This window comes from Diceros bicornis, chromosome 24 (assembly GCF_020826845.1).
Source record: "Diceros bicornis minor isolate mBicDic1 chromosome 24, mDicBic1.mat.cur, whole genome shotgun sequence".
Classification (NCBI taxonomy): domain Eukaryota; kingdom Metazoa; phylum Chordata; class Mammalia; order Perissodactyla; family Rhinocerotidae; genus Diceros; species Diceros bicornis.
Window position 1 is genome coordinate 34,900,228 of NC_080763.1, and position 22,670 is coordinate 34,922,897.

Sequence of the window (22,670 nt, forward strand, 5' to 3'; positions counted from 1 at the left end):
AAATTCCACTCCTAGTTACATACTCAAAAGAACTGAAAATAGGTCAAATACATGTACAAGAATGTTCATGGCAGGACTATTTGCAATAGCCAAAAGGTGGAAACAACCTCGGTGGTATTGTGAATGTACTAAATGTACTAAATGCCACTGAATTTACTTTAAATGGTTAATTTTCTGTTATGTCAATTTCATCTCAAAAAATATTTTTTTAAAGATCAGAAATACTCATAATTAAAATCAAGTACAGAAATTTAAAACTTTAGGGGGCCAGCCCAGAGCGTAGCAGTTAAGTTTGCGCGTTACGCTTTGGCAGCCCGGGGTTTGCCAGTTCGGATCCTAGGCGCAGACCTACTCACTGCTCATCAAGCCATGCTGAAGCGGTGTCCCACACAGAAGAACTAGAATGCCCTACAACTAGGATATACAACTATGTACTGGGGTTTGGGGAGAAAAAAGAAAAAGAGGAAGATTGGCAACAGATGTTAGCTCAGGGCCAATCTTCCTCAAAAAAAAAAAAAAAGAACTGATATTGTTTGAACCGAAGTTTAAAAAAAAAGATTTATTAAAACTTTATTTTTAAATATACCAAATTCAGTTCATTTAAAAAAGCCTAAGGAAAAAAATGAGCCAGAAATAGATGAGCCCAGCCATGAGATAATTATATTTTCTATTCTCTAATATCTATACTTGGGTCAAGATTTTGTATAGTTTGACAATTATCTGGCAACCCCAACTCTCTGAACATAATTGAGTAACACAATAGGCAAAAATGTGTTTGAGTAATGAAAAATATATGTCAAAGTTATAAAGTATATGTCCCTGACAAAAAAGACATTTCTCCTACCTCCTTTATGAATCTTGTCTTCTGATTTCATACATACTTGTAACAAGTTTAGTGATTTAGTTATCCAATTCAAAGTAGATTAAAAGACAACAAATTAAAGGAAAATGGCTTGTTAAACAGCACGTTGGCAGCAGCAGGAAGTGATGGGTAATACTTTTTCAGCAAGAGAGAGCACATACATACAAAAACCCTTTACCGTGCCTTCGTAATTCTTCGTAACTTCTTTTTAGTCTTTTTAGTTATTTATCAAAGGAACAAATAACTCTAAACATTAGACATGTATTTAACAACCACTATTGCTAGTCATTAGTCAGTGTCCTTTTGTTTAAGATGAACGGAGATATTTATAGATCTTTCCAAAGACTGGCATTAAAAATAGTTGTTTGGACAAAAGAGTAAGTCTTGGTTATTAGGCAAAGTTATGAAGACTGCTTCATTTTCCAAAGACAATTAGAGAACTAACTTATATCATATACAGCTTTACAGTACTTGAGCCAATTTAATTGTGGTTTCATTACTTCAGTTGTAAGTTCAATCGTATTTTCCAAAGCCATGAAAGATATTTCAATTTTTGCTGTTTTGGTACCTGCTGTTCTTTATATTTCCTCTAGGGGGCTGTGCCTGCAATTCTGATAGCTGCCACTAGGATGGAGTAGTGCAAAGGGCACTCGACTGCAGGTCACAGACTTGGCTTCTGAGTCCTGGCTCCACCACTCACCAGCTCTTGAGGGAGCCACTGCCTCCCTGAGTCTCAGTTTCTCCACAGGGAAAATAACACGTACTCTGCTTTCTTCATAAAAGTTGTGGTGAAGTACTTTGTAAGTTATCTTTGTGCTGATAAAACTCAGAAGCACTCTTGTTATAACTGCTATGAGTAAATAAATTTAGCAGATAGGATCTCTACCAGTGTGCCTGAGAAAATAGAACAAAACCTGAGTCAAGCACGCTTCTTCCTTGAAAACACAACTGTCCAAATAATAGTCAAACTAATTTCTTCCTTTATTTAAAGTTAAGATATACCAGGACCTTTTTTTTTTTTTTAAAGAAATACCAAAACCTTGGTACAGAAAGGCCAGGCCCCATGTGTGCCTTAAATTACAACTATTACCAATCATTACTTGATCCAGGATATTTTCTCAAAATCATATGTCTTCTCTTCTTTGAGTCCAAATCTTCTGGGTTATGTTCATGTCCTGTATTGTTTATGGGCTTGGTTTAATTGTAGAAAAATTTTCCCATAAACCAGCCTTTAATTATGGGCTTTTGGTTCATGCCTCCCACCACTCGTTAGCTGACTTCCCAATACCTTTCCTGATAAGAAACTTACCTCCATGTGGCTTCTCTTTCTCCACAGCTCTGTCTACTCTCACTGGTGACTAAAGCAAGCTGATTTGACCTGTGGGAAACTCATTCCAGTAGAAGCCTCTAAATCATTGAATCCTCTAGCATCCTCTAGATCAATTCTCAACTATCATTGAATAGTTTTTTGGTGAAACTTCTTGTCAGATATTTTTACATTCACCCTTTCTTTCCTATTTTGTTCTGAACTAACATAGTAGTTTTCAATGATTTCTTCATAGCTGTTTAACATTTTTCACAGCTATTCCCCTAAAATTGTACAGATAACTGTGCCTGCCATGTAAACTACAGTAAAAACAAAAGTTACACAGTTACAACAGATACAATATGGCTGACTTACTTTAAATGAACTAACATTTACTCTGAGAATAAGGTGGTTTGATAATTAAGCTTTTTGTTTACAAATTTTTGAGCTTGGGTAAAAGGTGTGCCCCAAATCACAGTCATCTACAGAGACACCAGCTATTATAAGCAGATCCAAATCCTGTCAGAATGTAAACCCTTTCCTAATCCCCAAGTCATTTCTTGTCTAATTATTTTAAGAGTCTTTTTAGTTGTACTATTTTTAAAGCAGAGGGACACACAAATTAAATTAGCTGGAGGGTTTTTTAAGCCACCGATGCCTTGAGTTTCATAAAAGTTAATCCAATACAAAATTACAACTATAATTTTATCCTGAGGCTTTTCTTAGACTAGGCAGAAGTCAGAAGACTTTTCATCAGGAAAGAGATGAGAGAAGATAGCACTAGATGAAGCCTATCCCAGGCAGAGATCATCTAACAAGGGTAGTTAACAAGTATTAACCTAATTCAAGCCTGGAGCTTACCTCTGCATTGAGCCTGCCATACACAGTGAAGCATCGCACCTTTTCCTTCTGATACATAGTATGCTGGTCACATTGCCTCAAGGCACCGTACTTTTTCCTTGTCTGTTTAATTTTAATCCATTTTCTTCTGTCCTTGGTCAAATAATATATTACCGACTTCCCAGTCAAGGTGATAATATACAGTATCACTATACTCTAGCAAAGATGAGGACTGAAGAAGACAACAACCTAAAGTACATCTTACTCTTCTAATTTATACTGAAACTTTTATTAAACTGAAGCCCAAGTAACTCAACTCCTCAGCCAGATTTTCGTTGCTGCAGCATTTAACTTGCAGGAAAAGAGTCCAATGATAAGCCAACTTCAGGGATTTACTGAAAAAAAGTCCAAAGCCTGAACTGCGATCACTATCTGCACAGATGACTGTCTGTATCTTTTCTGTTTACCATCCTGGACAATAAGATGCTATGAAGAATACGATGATCCCAAAACACAGTAAGACCATTCTTCAAAAAATATATTAGAGCCAGCCCTGATGGCCTAGTGGTTAAAGTTCAGTGCACTCTGCTTCGGCAGCCCAGGTTCCGTTCCCAGGCATGGCACCACACCACTCGTCTGTCAGTAACCACGCTGTGGCAGTGGCTCACCCGGAAGAACCAAAAGAACTTACAACTATACACAACTATGTACTGGGGCTTTAGGGGGAAAAAAGGAAGAAGAAAGAAGATGATTGGCAACAGATGTTAGCTTAGGGCGAATCTGCCCCTGCAAAAAAAAAAATGCCTTAGGAGTCTCTCAAAAATTTAAAAGTATATATATATATTATACCGTACTTTCTAAGAAAAACAGACTAATGTCTTAAAAAGGTTCATCTGTTCATTCAGTGAATATTGCTTGAACAACTACTATGTGTCAAACACTGTTCTGGGTGATAGGGAATGCAACTTGAACAAAAGGACACAACTCCTGCCCTCATGTAGCTTATATTCCAGGAAGGGGAAAAAGACAAGCAAAATACATGGGAGGCCAGATACTGATAAGTGCTATGGAGAAAGACATTCAATTGTAAGATTAAAACAATACCAACATGGGGCCGGCGTGGTGGGGCAAGTGGTTAAGTGCGTGCGCCCTGCTTCAGCAGCCCGGGGTTCGCAGGTTCAGATCCCAGGTGCACACCGACGCCCAGCTTGTCAAGCCATGCTGTGGCGGTGTCTCATAGGAAGTAGAGGAAGATAGGCACGGATGTTAGCCCAGGGCCACTCTTCCTCAGCAAAAAAAAAAAAAAAAAAGAGGAGGATTGGCATCGAATGTTAGCTCAGGGCTGATCTTCCTCACAAAAAAAGAATAATAATAAAACAATATCAATATATTTTTAAAGAGTAAACTGGATTAAATACGAATTTTTTTTTATTTTTATTTTTTGTGTGTGTGAGGAAGATCAGCCCTGAGCTAACACCCATGCCAATCCTCCTCTTTTTTTTTTTTTTTTGCTGAGGGAGGCTGGCCCTGAGCTAACATCCGTGCCAATCTTCCTCTACTTTATGTGGGACGCCGCCACAGCATGGCCTGACAAGTGGTGCGTCGGCGCACGCCCGGGATCCGAACCTGGCCCGCCAGCAGCGGAGCACGTGCACTTAACCACTGCGCCACGGGGCTGGCTCCAAATGTGAATGTTTAGTATATACAACATGTTACTACCCAAGCGTGACAGAAATAACTGAGATGTTATTGCACAGTTTCAGCACAAGCAAAGACTGGTGTGCTTTATTTTGTACTACCAGGGGAAAGGTCATTGTGTTGAGGACCCACGTAACTGGGGGTAAATCAGAGCCTCCCTTTCTTCCCTTATTTTAGTTACCCAGTTTGTTGTATTGTAGGACTATTTCTTACACCCATTGCAACCAATGAATTAGATCAATTTCTCTTTATTCAAATCTCTTAAATTTGGGCCTTTTAGCGCTTATGAATTTAATTCACAAATGTCTATGTTTTAGGGTAATAGATAAATAGTAACAGTTCTCTTTTTATTAAGAGAGTAAAAAGACAGATAACCTCAGTCTAATTTGGCCCCTATTCCAGTTTTTATATTTTAATTAATTCATAGAAAAAAAATTAATGTTTTCTTGAACTCAAGTCGTAGTTATTCCTTCTATCTTGTCTCACCATAGACAGTGAGTAGTGTGAGCAATACTTTTAGAAGTTACAATTGTACAACATAAAAGTGAAAAGGGGGGCCAGCACAGTGGCGTAGTGGTTGAGTTTACACGCTCTGCTTCAGCGGCCCAGGGTTCATGGGTTCGGATCTCAGGCACAGACCTACACACCGCTTGTCAAGCCACACTGTGGCAGGCAGCCCACATATAAAGTAGAGGAAGATGGGCACGGATGTTAGCCCAGGGCCAATCTTCCTCAGCAAAAAGAGGAGGAGCGGCAACAGATGTCAGCTCAGGGCTAACCTTCCTCACACACACACACAAAAAGGGAAAAGGAAGAGCTGAAATGAGTATCTTCATGAATAGCTGTTTATTTTTCTGATATTCACTTGTCAAGTTAAAATTATAGTTGTTTCATGGTACATAGAAATGGTTGTGATGTTGGGGGAGGAGGGCCATAGAGAGATAAAGGGAATTAGAGGATTTCAGAACTATAAAGGAATATGGACCTTGATACATTTTAACAAAGAATCTAGTCAAAGTTAACTTCTATTGCCTGAAAGAGTATATTTTCCATTGCCTTAAAAAAAAATACAGCAACTCTACTGTTCTTAAATTAGTATTACCATGACAGATCTGAGGATTATAAAATCAAGAAATTACTTTTATGGTTAAAATCCTAAACAGATATACACAAAGAAACTTGTTGACTTCTGTTATTAAAAGCTATACTTGGGGCTGGCCGCGTGGCGTAGCAGTCAAGCGCACGCACTCTGCTCCTGGTGGCCCGGGTTCGTATCCCAGGCACACATCGACACACTGCTTGTCAGGCCATGCTGTGGCAGCGTCCCATATAAAGTGGAGGAAGATGGGCACGGATGTTAGCCAAGGGCCAGTCTTCATCAGCAAAAAAAAAAAAAAAAAAAAAAAAGAAGAGGATTGGCATGGATGTTAGCTCAGGGCTGATCTTCCACATACACACATACACACACACACACACACACACACACAAAGCTATACTTGTTTTCTTCATTAATCAAGATTTGCAAATCATGGTTTCATCATTCATGAAATAGCTCTTTTCTCCACATATTTACAAAATGGTTTCCTAGTTACAGCAAATATTTCTATATACACAAATGCTCCAAGAAAAGAGTAAAACTGTTTCTTTTCATATAGAAAAGCTATTTTTCCCTTTTTTATTAATAATATAAGGTTTCATTTAACAAAGCCCACACTTAAGGCTTTAACGGATTTCCTTTTTTAAACTATGTTCCTGATTGAAAACCAAGGCACAGAGGGTACCTAAGGAAAGGTGCATAACTCAGAAATACACATTCAATATATTTTAATTGTTTAAGTACCATAATACCAGTTGCATTTTACTCGAAGTACTACTTAAAAATGTACAAGACAAAGTATTTTCCTTGTATTTAAAAACAGAAGAGAATGAACTGGCTATAAATATGTATGTACTATTAAGGATAACAGGAATTATCCTCTATTCATTACCCCATATCCAATTACCCTATATTCAAGGAATATAATGATAAAAGTCTCAATGAAAACAGAGACAATCAAGATTAACATTAGAATCATGACATGCAGAAGAGGAATTAAAAATGGAACAACAGGGCCAGCCCCGTGGCTTAGCGGTTAAGTGCGCGCACTCTGCTGCTGGCAGCCCGGGTTCGGATCCCAGGCGTGCACAGATGCACCACTTCTCCGGCCATGCTGAGGCCGCATCCCACATACAGCAACTAGAAGGATGTGCAGCTATGACATACAACTATCTACTGGGGCTTTGGGGGGTAAATAAATAAATAAATAAAATTTAAAAAAATAAATGAAACAACAATTTATAGTGGCCCTGTCCCTGTGCCCATAACTCACAGATGGTACAATGGAAATATTTCAGTGGTGTGAACTGCTGTAGCAGGTGGAAATACACCTCTGTGTACAGCAGCTAAATCATGGTGATTCAGCTCCATCAGTAAAGGCAGCAAGCACTTCAATGGTCTCACGGATTCTACCACTTCTTCTTGTTTGGATGCAGATTCTAACTCCAGAAGCCCCCCACGTTCATTCAACAGCAGTGCAACCAGATACTGCTTTGGAAAATTTCTCAGCAGGGAACTCTCCTGGGATGTATTTCATCAGCCTGATACTTCCCACTCTGCCAGGGAACATGCTCACGAAAGCCTTCCTATCAAACAGCTCTGCCCTCAGCACCTCAGGCATTCCCAACCGTGTCTTGCTTGCCTAATCATGATTCATCTTCCTTCTCAGGCTTATCTTTCTTCGCCTGATGTGACTTTAAAAACACATTTTAAGCAAACTAATAAATTGTAGTAATTAAAATAAATGCTAAATATCTCAAGAGTACTTAAAACAACCTCCATCAGATTTGGGAGGCTGCACCGTGCCAGGCTGTCCTCAAGGGCACAAGCCCCATTCCATGGCAGGCCACCTGTCACTTGCCCAAGGTTACATACCGAGAAGAAAGATGCCGATCAAGGAGCCAGAAGAACTACTCCAGTTGCTTCTGCCATGTAACCATGAGCAAGTTACTCAACACCTCTGTGTCTCAGTTTACCCATCTGTAAAATGCAGATGAGTGTAACAGTGCTCATAGGCTTGTCAAGGGTCAAAATAAGCAAAAACACTGAAAGCACTTAGAAGAGTGTCTCACACACAAGTAAGTGCTCAAGTAATATCAGCTCTTATCATAGTTTTCAAGTCCCGTTAAACAGTATAAAATTTCACATTATATCTTCTCTGGTATAGGAAATTCTACACCTAAATACTTCCTTCACTAACAGAGTTTTGTCTTTGGTAACTTTTCCTTTTCTTTCCCTTTCCTTTTAAAATAAATTATTAGAGGGGCCGGCCCCGTGGCTTAGCGGTTAAGTGCACGCGCTCCGCTGCTGGCGGCCTGGGTTTGGATCCCGGGCGCGCACCGACGCACCGCTTCTCCGGCCATGCTGAGGCGGCGTCCCACATACAGCAACTAGAAGGATGTGCAACTATGACATACAACTATCTACTGGGGCTTTGGGGGTAAAAAAAGGAGGAGGATTGGCAATAGACGTTAGCTCAGAGCCGGTTTTCCTCAGCAAAAAGAGGAGGATTAGCATGGATGTTAGCTCAGGGCCGATCTTCCTCACAAAAAAAAAAAATAAAAAATAAAAATAAAAAATAAAATAAATTATTAGAAAATACCAACACTTGGATTGCTTTTCTTCAGGAAAATGGCAATGGCTCAACGGAAAAGAAGTGTGTTGCTGAGGGAAGGGGCTAACGCTGGCGCTGGAAGACCTGACCTCTAGCTGGGGGCCGTCATTGACTAGCCGCCCCAGCCGGGCACCGGGAGTACTGTAGTGCGCAGTGAAGTCTGCATTCTAGTGGTGGGTGACAGGTATGATACAAATCATAAGGCATAATTTTAGACATACTCTTCATGATTAAACATGCTTCATTTTTCTTTATCATACTGTAACAGAGAATTTATAAGTGTTCTTTTCCTTAAATCACCAAACATAAACATGACTTCAGAATAGGTGCCTGTAATAAAAATACAGACAAGTCATCTATATACTTGTCTAAATATTATCTATAAGCACAGAATATTGGTGAATGAGAATTAAGGTTATTTTCTAGATAATTCACACCAAATTCTGGGAGGAAGAGAAAGGACGTTAAAGCGAATATCTTAATTTTCAGTGGTGTAGCTCTGAACTCAATTGGCTGACTTGATGAGTCATTTTTCTCCTATCTATTTTTTCTCAGTCAATTATTCCAATGAACGAACAAATTTACATGATGAAAAAGAAAATGGGAATGGCTAAAGAAAAATAACTCACACTAAAAAACAGTTGCCAGTTAAGTGTCCTGCATCAGGACCTCCCCTTGGTCTGTACACTGCCCATCTTTGGTCCACTCCATCACTGAGATGGTGGGAAGAGGAGAGAAGTAAATTACACTCGGGGTTAAATTAAACACATGTAAAGTATCTAGTACAGTGCCTGGGTCAGTACCCAATAAATAGCTATCATTCTTACCATCACATGCAACCACATCACATATGAAAGAAACAAAACCCAGAGAAGTTAAGTTGGCTTCCTTAGGTCACACACATAGTGTGCAGGGATTTGAAACCAAGTTCATCTGGCACCAAAACTCTACCTTGTTGCCTACCAAACCCTGCTTTGCCAACTGCAGTTGAATTTAATGGGATCAAGTCCAATCTGCTGAAAATTCAGTTGACGTCAAAATTAACTTGTCAAGTCAAAGTCTGAGCTGTCTAAATAATTGTAACATGACTGAGCAAAGACAAGTTGTTTTTATATTCACAAAGAAAATGAGCCGCTGCCACCCAGCATGAGATAATTGTACATTTTCTTAGCCTGCTCAGTGAAAACATGTTCAAAATAACACAATTACTCTGTCCTATTTATCAATCTAAATACTACACACCTTTTAGTCATCTCATTTGGGTAATCTAGTATAGAAAGTGGCACAAACCCTTGATAGAAAAGTTATTTCTACCACATGCTGCTAATTCTCATATAGGATTTATAACATGCATAGTTTCCTTTAGTGAAATTAGCAAGAATTTAAATTGCCTCTGGATATTCTGCCAGTTCATTAAAAGATCAAGGAAATCTAAGTGATGTTTATTTATGAACGAACCGCTTGAAGAACCAAATAGGAAAATATTTGCTAAACCAACATACTGTTAAGAAAGTGATATGAGCAAAGTCCTTGTTAATAGAAAAGAAAATGCCACGTTCAGGTAGGGTGTGCATCTGACAAGAATGAAGAAGAGGGCTCAACAACTGGCCAGGGAATTTGGTTAACGCATAAAGTCATCCAGTCATTCACTGAAGAACTGTCACAAGCCTACTGCCTAGGTGGGCACAAAAGTGCTGTCTGATAGGGAAGACAGACATGGATCCGCCATCAGAGGTGCAATGAAGAAATTCCCACATACAACCTCCTCCCTTTCCTCCTTGAAAGGAGCTTTTTCCCTAACAGTACAATTGTCCCAGGGAGGAAATAAATACCCCAAATGGCCTTTCCTGAGATCCAAAGATAAAGGCCATTTGAAAAGGCATTTGTGGGGGCAGGGGAGTAAGGCATTTGTGGGGGCAGGAGGGTGGGTATACTTCAGAAGCAAATTATTTTCTTCAAAATAAGAAGGTCTTCAATTGTTCACAAATTCTATCCATTCCAGCACCTTCATTCTGGCGAAAGAAAGATCTTGTTAAGCGAAGGGAAGAGGCAAGACTGCCCCATCCAAGGGGCTACTAGGCCCACAGCCTGAGCTCATGGATGGATTGGGAGGAGGGGGTATCCATGAACCACCTGAAATTATATGCAAAATTTTGCATCTTCATCAGATTCTCAGAGGGGTCCATGACCCCTATAACTTGAAAAGTCAAAGTTCAAGCAGAAGTCTGACAGATAAAAACTTAAATTCTGGCTCTTTTGCTTATTAGCAGTGTGATCACCCAGATTAGCTGAGCAAATCACCCAACTTTTCAGAATTTCGGTTTCCCCATTTTAAAACGGAAAAGATGATCTCCAACTCCTTGTGAGGATTAAATGAGATAAGGCATGCTAAGCTTCCAGCATAATAATGTTCACCCACCCATAAGGAGGACAGCAGAAAGCCATTAAAGCTTCCAGTATTACAGGGAATGTAATCTGAAACCATACACGAAGGGCAATGACAGAACTTTCAAAAGAGCCCCCGAAACACCATCAGTTCCCCACGTCCACCATTTTGTAACTCAACTCACAAATGTCTCCATCTGAGTAAATTCATGCTTAATTCCTTATGGTCATGAGACCACGCTATTGTGGGAGAGTGTTACTGAGAGAGATTCAACCACATTTCTGGTGTCTCCTGGGTGAAAATTCCAATACTAGAAGAAAAGCATCTCAGACTACTAGCCCCTAAATTTATTAGAAATAAGCTTTAAGTAAACAAGTTTCCAAATTCTGTAATAACTTGTGTGATGATGTATTATTTATTTTAAAATGCAGAATATCTCAATGTTTGTATGTATAATTCCTCTAATTATTTATATGAATAGTTCTTAATTATCTAGACCAAACGAGGAAAGTTAAAGAAAATCGAAAAATCCTTGCTCATTTATAACCGGTTTTGGACTTTGGAAAGCTTTCTTTATCTAGGGAGAGAGCCCAATCTAAGATTTACATTTGCTTCAGATGGTCCAATAGATCTAGCTAAAAATATTTACTGATCCTTGTCTATACCTCAATCCTACTGTTTTATAATATATATACCTGAATGAAGACTCAGCCCAAAAGGTTAAAAAGTTTATGGATGTTATACTTTTACTTACACATATTTCAGCTATTTTTAGAGTCCAAATGAAAACAGCTAGTACAGAAGGAAATGGGCATGAAATTCTTGAGGTCTACTCAGATAACAGTCAAGATAAGGTCAGTGGATATTTGGAATACCTAAGACACTAATTTAAAATAAAACGCTCTGATGGCCAAGAACACTTTCTAAAGCTGTGCTTGAGAGTAATGGTTTGCATTATATGCTTGATTCCTTCTATTCCAACAAACCTCTTAGCCAAAAACTTTCCCCATCAGCCAGAAAACACCATGAGAAGAATCTGTTCAAAGTTCAGCAAAGAAGTCAACACTCCCTTGACATAGCAATCTTACCTCAGGGAGTCGCTAAAGTTAGATCATTTTCTAAGCGTTTAAGAAGAAGCCCTGAAGTGAAAAAGAAATAAAAGTCTAAAGAAAAACGTGCGTTTATACCTGTGTTCAAAGCTTTGTAAACTCTCTCCAGGAAATAAAATCACACAGCAAACAAAAGTTGACTTAACTGAACTGCTGTCCACACTTACCAATCTTAATTCAAATCAAGAACCTTAATCTTTAAACTAAGTAGACATTTATACAGCAACCATGTACTGTAAGGTGCAAGGCACTGCTCCAGACACTGGTGATACAAACAGAGAACACCAGTCCTACTCTGATGGAGCTTACATTTATTCTAAAGAACAAAAGCTTGACATGTGTGTAATGCACTTCAAATACGATTTAAGATACATTGTCTGAAGATTTATGATAAACCACAGAGTAACCAAATATCCAAAGCCTATCAAAATAATTTTCTTTTTCTTTTTTTTTGCTGAGGAAGATTCACCCTAAGCTAACATCCACTGCCAATCTTTCTCTTTTTGTATGTGAGCCGCCACCACAGCATGGCCACTGACAGACAAGTGGTGTAGGTCTGTGCCCGGTAACGGAACCCAGGCTGTTGAAGCAGTGCACACCGAACTTAACCATTAGGCCACCAGGGCTGGCCCCAAATAATTTTAAAATAAGAAGCCACAGTAAGAACTTCTAAACTTTGCTAGACTTATTCAAGAAGATGTTTTGAAGGTAATTTTAGGCAGTGGGTCAGTATTTAACTGAACTTCAAAATTGCAGGTATGTATATGTATGTAAGAGTAAGGATTCCCCCTCCCCACACACAAACACACACACCACTCAGAAACAGCTGAAAGAAAATCGCCCTGTGAGATTTATGTTATAAAACTAACACATAATGTATCACAGCAAAAATATGAAAAAATTATCTTCAAAAGGCTTTCAGGGTTTTATAACTTCCTTGTTTCCTAACTGAGGATTTAAAAACTTCAAAAAAAAAAACTCCAACCATATGTAAATTTAAGCTAAATAAGGACATTAAGATAAAGGAAGGCAGCAGAAACAGGAAATAATAGTTTGTAATGAATCTAATTAAAATCCATGACAGCATGATAAAGATGTGATCATCAAATGCTATATCAGATTTAAAAAGAATTCTTGAGGGCCAGCCTGGTGCCACAAGTGGTTAAGTGCGCGCGCTCCGCTGCAATGGCCTGGGGTTTGCCAGCTTGGATCCCCGGCATGCACTGACGCACTGCTTGGCAAGCCATGCTGTGGTGGCGTCCCATATAAAGTGGAGTAAGATGGGCACGGATGTTAGCCCAGGGCCAGTCTTCCTCAGCAAAAAAAAAAAAAAATGAGGAGGATTGGCAGATGTTAGCACAGGGCTGATCTCCTCACAAATAAATAAATAAATTAATTAATTATATTAAATTTGGGGGGGGGGAAGAATTCTTGAGAAAGACATACCCTAAAGAAAAAATACAAATCTTAATCCAAAATTTCATAATTTTTTTTTTTTTAATCTTGGGGGTTAGGTTGAGGGCAAGAGGTTAAAAAATAAGCTAATAGAGAAATAAAAACTTACTGAAGCTCTGGGTCTAGGGCAATGAGGCAGTGACACTGTACAAATTAATTTCAGCTGGCATGGAAATAGAGGTTCAAATATGACTGCTAAATTACAATGGTATATTATAATTTTTAACAATTTAGTAACTAACGTAAGAAGTGTGAGTGCCAGTGGCTGCTGTATTTGTTTGTGCTATAAGAACAGTTTATAAACAAGCATGTATCCTTTCAATAAAAAGAAAAAACAAAGATATTTACAAAAATAAGAAAAGTTCATTTGAAGAGGTCAGTCATCACAACATGGAAATGGAAGTCACGAATAACAATAAAAACAATGATGATGAAGAATAACACTTAACTGAGAGTTTCCTAAATACCAGGTCCTCTGCTAAATGTTTTACATTTAACATTGAATCCTCACAACCACCATCAAACAGATATTCTTATAATCCCCAATTTACAGATGAAAAACCAGCAGACTTGAGAAATTAATTTGTCCAAGGTCACACAACTGATAAGTGGCAGCACCGAGATCCAAAACTCAGTGTTTCTGACCCAACTGGCAAATGTCTTAACCACTCTGTTAAACAGCCCTCTCAAGAGGCAAACAGAGGCAGTGTCCACCCTACCACCGGCCAGAAAAGGTTCCCAGACTCAAATGAACACGTCTGGTCCTGGAGACAGCACTATTCCCCTTATGAAGATATGTACGGCTTTCAGGGCAACGTCCCTTCTCTGATTGCCTGCTCACCAAGCAAGTTATGGTTTGCTCTGGCTCCCACGTGGACTGCCTAGACAGAAATCATGGCCTGGCCAGAGGGCACACATTCTTGAGGCCCTTGGGATTCCATATCTCCTTGTAAATTACTAAACCTGCATCCTGGTTGTACATATCATTCTCAATGAGCTGGGGTAATGCAGATCTTACTCCCTGAGACATTAGGTTTAAGCCTGACTAGACTGTGTTGATTCTTCCAAGGTGACACTGCCCCAGGGGAGTGGTCGTGCCCAGCCGACAGACACACTCTCGTCTCACTGGCTCCACCAAACCTCTATAACATATACTTTCAAAATTGGAAAGTCTTCTAAATCCCCTTACATTCTATAAAGACTTTCAAAGCCTCTCTTGAAAAGTGTTGTGAAACTCTGAATGATATGCAAAGAATTTCAACAGCTCAGAGGCTGTTCCTATGATGAACAGCAATATTTTCCCACGCGATTTTTTTTTCCATTTTTAAAAGTCACTTTCCATCATTCAAATATGGTGAATTTAGAAAAAAGTTAACAGTCTAAGTTAACTAAATTGGATATAAGTACATTAACCTTCTTATTATTAGTTTTTTAAATGTATTATAAAATATCTCAGACATTCAAAAGACTATGAAGATTAACAAAACAAACATCACATACCCACACATTCAGTTTAAGATATAAAATACTACCGATATAGCTGAAGCCCCCAGTATAGCATTATAATAATATTATTGAGTAGATCTTATAACTGTCATTATAGAAGTGAAGTGGTATTCAATCAAGCAAGAAAAGTAAAGATTTTTCCCCCCAATTTAAATTTGGGCAGTAGCAAAGATTATCAGCCAAATGCACATGCAATGATAATTCTGAGTTTGCTAGATCGGAGAATAGAGTAAGATAACAACGTGCCAATACCGCTTGGTATGAATCTCATAAGAAATGTATAGACACAAACCAAGAACAGGTGTTGCCCTGACTCAGATTATTTCTGAACAGTCACTGGGTAAGATTAGGCCTGAGGTTTGAGTCATCTGTTTACATACTATAGAGAAGAGCTTCCGGAGCTTTGAAAAGTCTGCTATACAAACTTTCTAACCATGACTGTTATTAAATGTTGGAAATAGTGGGATAGCCTGTCCCGGGGCAAGACATTTTCTAGGGATCATGCCTGTCCCCTCTGAGAGCACTCCAACCCTCTGTTAAAAAACAGTCTCATTATACACCCACAGCTGTATGAAGCTGCTTGTGCCTGAGTCTGATAACTCAAACCAGAGATGGCAACTTCTCTGGACTTCTGATGAACAGAGAAGAAAAGCAATGCCTATGGCTTCATTTAACCTGTATTTGAGCACATTCCATGCTTGGTACTTTGGGTACGAAAATAAATTAACTACAGTGCCTCAAGAAGTCAACTCTGTAGGAGTTGTAGGCAGACCTGGTGCAAGAGGAAGATATTTACGGGAAAAAGAAACCAAAATACGAAAAAAGGAAAAATGGGTGAAGGAAGCAAAAAAGATGGAATAAATTCAAGCAAGCAGGACCAGTCACTCAGGCAGGCTCTCCTGGTTTACTTTCTCCTTCTTGGGCTGCTCAATCCTCTATTCAACCCTGAGGGGTCTGCTACGTCTTCTTTTTCTCCCCTGGACAGCCTCATACCCTCTCCCACCTTTGATTAACTGACCTAGGCTGATGATTCTCAAATCTCTCCCTTCAGCCTGGGTCTCTCACTTGAGCTCCAGACCTGCATATGCCTCTGTCTGCTCAACATCTCCAACTGGCACCTCAAACTCAGTATTTCTAGAACTGAACTCACCACACACCTCTTCTTATCACCCTTAAACCTGCTTTTCATGTTTCATCTCTCAGTTATAGTCCCCACCATTTACTGGAAATCTGAGTATCACCCTAGACCCCTGGCTAGCCTTTCCCCAACACTTGGTAGGCAGGTCCTGAGTGTCTCCAGATTCCACCCACTTCTCTCGATCCTCATCCAAATCCAGGTGATCACCATCTGGAGCAGAACTACTCCTTTCTAATCATTCTCCAGAGGGCTCACTTCTTTGCAAAAGCAATCATACCACACCCCTGGTTAAAAACCCTTCACTAACTTCCCTAGTACTTTCCGGATAAGCCCAGACCCTTAACAAAAACCCCCGCATTATGTGGCCCCTGCTCTCAGCCTTTCCTCTCCCCACTTCAGGCTCCAGATAGAGAGTAGAGCTGGCCTCACATCTTTGGCCTCATGCAGTTCCTCTGCTAGAACAGTCTTTTCCAGCCCCGCCCACCATAGGACCGCCCCGCCCCATCCTTCAGGTCCCAGCTCAGACATCACTTGCCCTGGGAAGGTTTCCCCTTTCCTGCCCCTCCCTATTGAGTACAGCACCCCTCTACGTCCCCTCTCATAGCACAAGTCATGCCTGTTTCCTTATTGGTATCAACACAAGGGTGAGCTCCTAGTACACATATGCTTGGCACTTAATAGGTCTTCAGTACTGAATGATCAAATGATTAGAGGGCACAGTTTATTCCTGACTTTTTATGAACTACAACATCAGTGGGATTTCCAGTTAGGAAGATAACGTGGGCATTTAAGTGGAATAACCAGTTTGTCCATCTTTCTCTTACCCAGAATCAGGCAGCCAAAGGCTGGAAGAGTCTTAGGTTTAATTAGAGCCCTTTTCTTCACAGCCCTTACACAGCATTTTAAATTTAAGACATTATGTGGATACTTGAGGACTCCACAACTTCCTACTGACTAGATTGGGGGTTTTCCAAGGCAAACCTACGATTACTATAACAGACTAGTTATTAGAGCTATGGTTTTACATGCGCATTAAATCACACAACCACTCTGAGGGTTAGGCACCCCTCTTCTCCCCATAGTTCAGATGATGGAACTGGAGCTCAGAGAAGTCACATAACTCGCCCAAAGTTAAACAACTTGGTGAAGAAACCAGAATTCAAACTCAGGCAATATGTCTCTACAATCTTGGCTTGGCCTGTGCAAAACAGTCAATGACTGTGGAATGAATGAATGAAGTCAGTAAACTGTACTAGATCAGGATGACCCATTGGGGATTATATTAGAAAAAGGGAACTCGGGGCCACCCAGTGGCGCAGCGGTTAAGTGCTGGCGCTCCGCTTTGGCGGCCCAGGGTTCGCAGGTTCGGATCCCACGTGCGCACCAACGTACCACTTGTCAAGCCACGTTATGGGGGCATCCCATATAAAGTAGAAGAAGATGGGCACGGATGTTAGCCCAGGGCCAGTCCTCCTCGGCAAAAAAAAAAGAAAAAGGGAACTTGGATAATCCAAAAGCCATTCCTATTTGATTCTGGAATACTTTTTGTGGGAATATATAACCGTTTTCAAAACTCAGGCGTTGTGAATTCTCTTATGGAGCACACCCAAGACCTCTTGTTCTGTATCTCTTCCTTCCTCATGGGGACAGGGGCTGCAGGCTCGACTTAGATAGCATGGCCAGAGACCTACTTTGAGAACACAACAGGCAGCATGCATTCAAGTGGCTGGGCAGTAAGGAGTGAAGCCAGGCCAGAGACGCCTGCAGGCTTTTTTGTGGCTTACCTCCCGCAGCTCGAGTCTTTGGGCCACGGCCTCCAGGCTCTCCTGGCCAGTGCTCTCCACAGACAGGGTGAACTCCACAAACTCGTTATTGAGCAGCTGGATCCGGGCCACCAAGCAGCTCTTGCTGGACACCGTGTAGCGCCGGGTGCGTTTTAGTTTCAATCCAAAAGGCAGTGGCATCTTCTCTCTCCAAGAGTGGAGGAGTCAAGAGGGAAAAGCACCGCCACCAATCCAGGGGTGGTGACAGAAAGCAGGAGAAAGCAATCCTCTCCTGACGGGAGGAATACCGTCCAGTCCGGCTGCTCACCCAGCAGCTGCTGCCGCCATTAAAAAGCAACGGAGTCTCCAAAGGCCAGGTGAAGGGAGCATCCACGCCAGGGCTGAGAAAAGAGGAACAGCGGTTACACAGGCAACAGCAACTCTGGACTTTGCTTTTAAAAATAAAAATCAATAAAGCTGTATCCAAAGAATAAGCTTTCCCTCTCCTCTGGAAAAAGGATCAACAGGATCTGGAAGGGAGTGGGGAAGTAGATCATCAGAGCTGTGTTAGGCCCTGGGTCAGCCTCCACCCCTTCCTCCTTCCTCCATCCTACAAATAGTGATAACCACCACCTGTAGCTATCTGCAGGCTTAAATGAGATAACGGCTGGCACTACCATCGCCCCAAATTGAGTAGCTGGCATTAGTGAGTGGTCTTCTTTCTATTTTAGAGAAAGTTTTGTTTTTTCACTGTTAACTCTTTTTGGCTCCCCAATACCACCCCAAATGCCAGAGTTCTTTAGTCCTTAAGTGAGATAACTGCCAAAACAGCTCCAAAAGAGCTCGGTCACATTCAAGCCTCAGTCCCATTAGGCAAATGAACCCTGAACCCAGATGGGAGGAATCATCCCCTCTCACATATGGCAGCTGTGGGGTTCACGCGAGGTGACGCGCTTAGCAAGCATTTGTAGAACCCTTTCTGGTTTATAAATATTTACGTCCCCAAATTGACTGATTTATCAACAAATCATAAAAGCCCCTACAAATGCTTGTTATCGGATTACCACCAGAGGCACAGAAGTTCTGAAAAGGCGGGTGGGGACGCCTAAAGGGGCGATGGGCCTTCACCTAGGCGGGGCCGCGGGACAGAAGAGGAGGCGGGCGAGGCCTCAAGCGCCATCCTGCGTTAACGAGGGGAGGACCGGGCTCAGCAGCCCATGAAGCCGGGGGAACAGCGAAGAGCCCCGGCTCCGACTCCTCCCGCGCCGTCCCCTGGAAGAGAAGGCGGCGTTGCCCGGCCAACGCGCACCTCGGAGGCCCCGGAACCCTCCGCCCGCGGCCGCGTTTCCGGACGGACGCGCTAGGGCAGGACCGGCCCCGCTGCTCCCGGAGGGCACGTTTAAAGGACCCGGCTCGAGCCTCACAGGCGAAGGAGAGGTTTGGGCGCGGCCCGTTTAATTCCCGATGTGGCGCCTCGGGACCGTCAACGTCCGCGGTTTACAACGTGTTTCAACACACCTGTTGATGGTAACTCCGGGGCTGAAGCAGTGGGGCGTGAGCGGCAGCGGGGGGATTTTTTTCCCTAAAGGAGTCGGCAGAATCCCGGGACGGCCCCCACCCTCCTCTGGGCAGAGGCTGCCCCCGAGCATGACTCGTCCAGCGGGGTTCGGCCGCGGCTGTTCCCCTGAACTTGGGCTGGGAACCGCGGGGGGGGCAGGGTCGGCCCCCAGCCCTCCCCTCCGGCAGACCCAGACCCCGGGCCGGGAGAGGAGGGGCGGAGCTGGGAATCGGTCCCAGATTCCTCATTCCCCGTCCTCTGCTCCTTTCCGCTTTCCTGACTGTCTCAGCCCCAGAGGTGATGGGCACTCAGGGCTCCGGGGGATGGCAGAGCTGGAGAACAGGGTTTAGCTATTACACGAGGCTCTGCCACACTTAACATTTCGTAATTCCATTCCACAAAAGTGGATTGCGTCTCTGAGTACCAGGCAGTGGAGTGGGCATTGTGAGAAATCCAAGACGAACCCTAAGCCGTCGCTGCCCTTAAGGAGATTACAGGCATGCTATAATTACATCCAGGGCTGTATCTCTAATGACCCAACCACGGATTTCTCCGTCTGGTTGTTTTGTTTTGTTTTGTTTGTTTTTTTGGTTTGTTTTTTTTTTTGAGCTCTGATTACCCCCAGAGAGCCAGAAAAATAAAATAAAATTTAAAAGCAAGGAATCGAGGGAGAAAGAGGAAAAAAGAAAACTAGAACTACCTAAAACTGTTAACAGCATTTGCTGAGTGCCTTCTGTAGGTAAAAGCACCATTCTAAGAGGAGAAATAGGAAATTAAAAAAAAAAAAAATTTGCTCTCCACCTGCGGTTTTCACTGCTCTTTGCTATGCCGGGTATAAACTAAATAGACAGTTGAGGCAAAATGAAAAAAAAATCAAGAAATGAGAACCTTAAATAATAAGTTTTTAACTAGAAAATTGCCTGATGAGCCATCAGTTTCTATAAATATAAAAAGATTACATATATATAACATATATACTAAATACCCTTTTATGAAATGAGGTGGTGGATTTCAATTTTATACACAAATTATGGTAATGAAACAGGACAGATTAAGGGGTGTAGGTGAAGAGATAAAATATTGCATACAGAGGCAAGATGAATGTTTGTATTGGGGGTGTTCAAATATGGTATTCACAACAGATAGAACTATGCCTTGAAGGCAGTAGATACTACACTATATAACTTAATCATTAACTTAAGCTCTGATTAAGCAAATGCAGAGTAAAACTTTCAGTTGTCCCTGAGATTTGAAATGTTTTACAGCATCAGGGATAAAGAAAAGCCAGGTTTCTCTTTTATTTTGGTAGATATTATAATGTAACTGAAAAAGTTAAGGGTTGTGTATGTATCAGGTGCATTTTTTCCCCAAGATCTATCCATAAGAATAGCTTGCTGTTTGGTTATTTATATAAAACCTGTGTTAAAATAATGTTCTGTTTAGTAATTTACAAAATTATCAATGATATACACATCTTAATTTTCAGTTATGTACAGTATTTGCTACCAAATGATGTCATAAAGTTATGAATGTTTGAATAGAGGAGTAGAAATTTAAGATGCTTTTTGTGGGGGTCTATTTCAGGTGTAAAATAATATGAAATAATTTGAAAGGTAGTTGGATCTGGAATTATAATTTATCTAACTACTAAAGTAAACAGATAATTCATAATTAGCTTTTGAAGGAAAAAACTAAGGTACTTTGTTTCTCTACAAAATCATTCTGTTATGTAATAAGAAAACAGATACATATTAAATTATCTTCAAGTTTTCAAAAGGCAGTCTATTTGTGAATTCATTTTAATGTCTTCTCTTCACATCCCTTTCAAAAGTTTCTCAAATACACTTTAATTCTGAATCCTGTAGTTTCCCCCCTTGGTCCTCACTACATGTAATTTTGCCAATGATGCTTTAAAATAAAATAATCACTAAAAGAGAGTATGTGACATTTTTAGAGTAATATATAGATCTATAGTATTAAACGTATGTTTGTCATGGACAGAACATTTATACGTAAATACTCGAGAATAAAAAATCCTAGAAACAAAACAGACAACTATTTTCAGAGGAAAATGACTGTCATCCCAAACTCAAAAAAAAAAAAATCTGTCAGCAACTGTTACGCGTACAGCGGTTGTCACTTGGAGCACACGGAGTGTTTTGAATGTGTTTGCGAGCATACGTTATTATTATAAGGCTTTCTCAGCAAAAAAGAAAATAAGAGGAGCGTGCCGAGAGCGGCCAATCTAATCAGGATTTGCAGAAATCACAAGTCGGAATTTGCAGACTCAAGAATTCTTTTTTCCAGAGTAAACACTCTTTACTCCAAAAGCAAGTCATCACCAAACAGTCCTTCCCTACTCGCCTTCTCGCCAAAGTTATCTGGCAAATTTCGCACTTAATATTCCGAGAGGCACAAACATGCCTAAGACTTAAAATCCTGATCCAGAATTAAGCCACCACAATCAGCCGAAGATTTCAGAATAGAAGTTCAAACCCCCTTTAGAAATTACTCAAGTAGATAGATGAGAGAGAACCTGGAAAGGAAAGACTTTCTCTTTGTTGCGCTTCTGCCAGCGCTCCGGTAGCCGGGACCCATCCTCCAGGGCTCCAGGGCTGGAGGACGCGCTCCGGGGTCCCGGCTCGCGGACACACCCCACCGCTCGGCCCGCGCGCCCGCCCTCCGCCCGCCGGCCGGGGCCCCGCGCCCTCACCTGCTCCCGCTCCCGCATCCTCGGGGCCGCGCGCCCGCTCAGCGGCCCGCCTCCCGGGGCCCCGCCGCGCGGCCGCCGCAGCCGCGCCCGCACTCCAGCCGGCGCCGCGGCGCGCTCATGGGGCTCGCATGCCTCACTTCCTGTCGCCCCGAACTCGGCCCGCACACCATTCCCCTGGGCAGGGTCCGGCGGCCGCCGCGGCGAGGGGAGAGGCCTGGAGGGGCCCCTCGGGCGAGGGGCGCCGCACAAAGAACCCGGGCGGGGAGGACGCACGGACGGGCACGGGACGCGCGGCCGGAGCAGCGGAGCGGCCGCGGCCGGGCGTCCCTCCTCCCGGGCCGGGCGGGCGGGCGGATCCGGGGAGGCGGCGGCGGCCCGTGACCTCAGAGAGTTGGAATGCGGGCGGCCGGGCGCGGGGGAGGCGCGGACAGCTGCGCCCGGCCGCCGGGGAGGGGGCGCGCCGCTTCTTTTTTTAATCATATGACCACTTATTTTAAGAGTTTCCAAATAAAGCAAGGCTTTTAATAAAAATGAGGGGAGGGGGATGTGATTTCGGTTCCAGGTAAAGGGTTTTATTCCTGTGCTGTTATTTGGTGGTCTGTAAAATGCTGTTATTGCTGGAGTTA

The 22,670-nt window shown here is 41.9% G+C and overlaps 1 protein-coding gene across 2 annotated transcripts in view; it reads right to left on the minus strand.

Moving 5' to 3' along the window:
* Window positions 1–22,347, minus strand: part of PTPN21 (protein tyrosine phosphatase non-receptor type 21) — a 79,428-nt gene extending 57,081 nt beyond the window's left edge. Inside the window, exons 1-2 of one of the 2 annotated variants that reach the window (XM_058567507.1) lie at window positions 22,045–22,347; window positions 17,795–18,174 (exon numbers count right to left, since the gene is read on the minus strand). In XM_058567507.1, coding sequence (XP_058423490.1) covers window positions 17,795–17,974 — 180 coding nt within the window. In that variant the 5' untranslated portion in view covers window positions 17,975–18,174; window positions 22,045–22,347. Of the gene's footprint in view, window positions 1–17,794; window positions 18,175–18,901; window positions 19,010–22,044 lie in introns of those variants that run through there. The other variant, XM_058567508.1, reaches the window with a different exon arrangement.
* Between the last annotated feature and the right edge of the window lie 323 nt (window positions 22,348–22,670).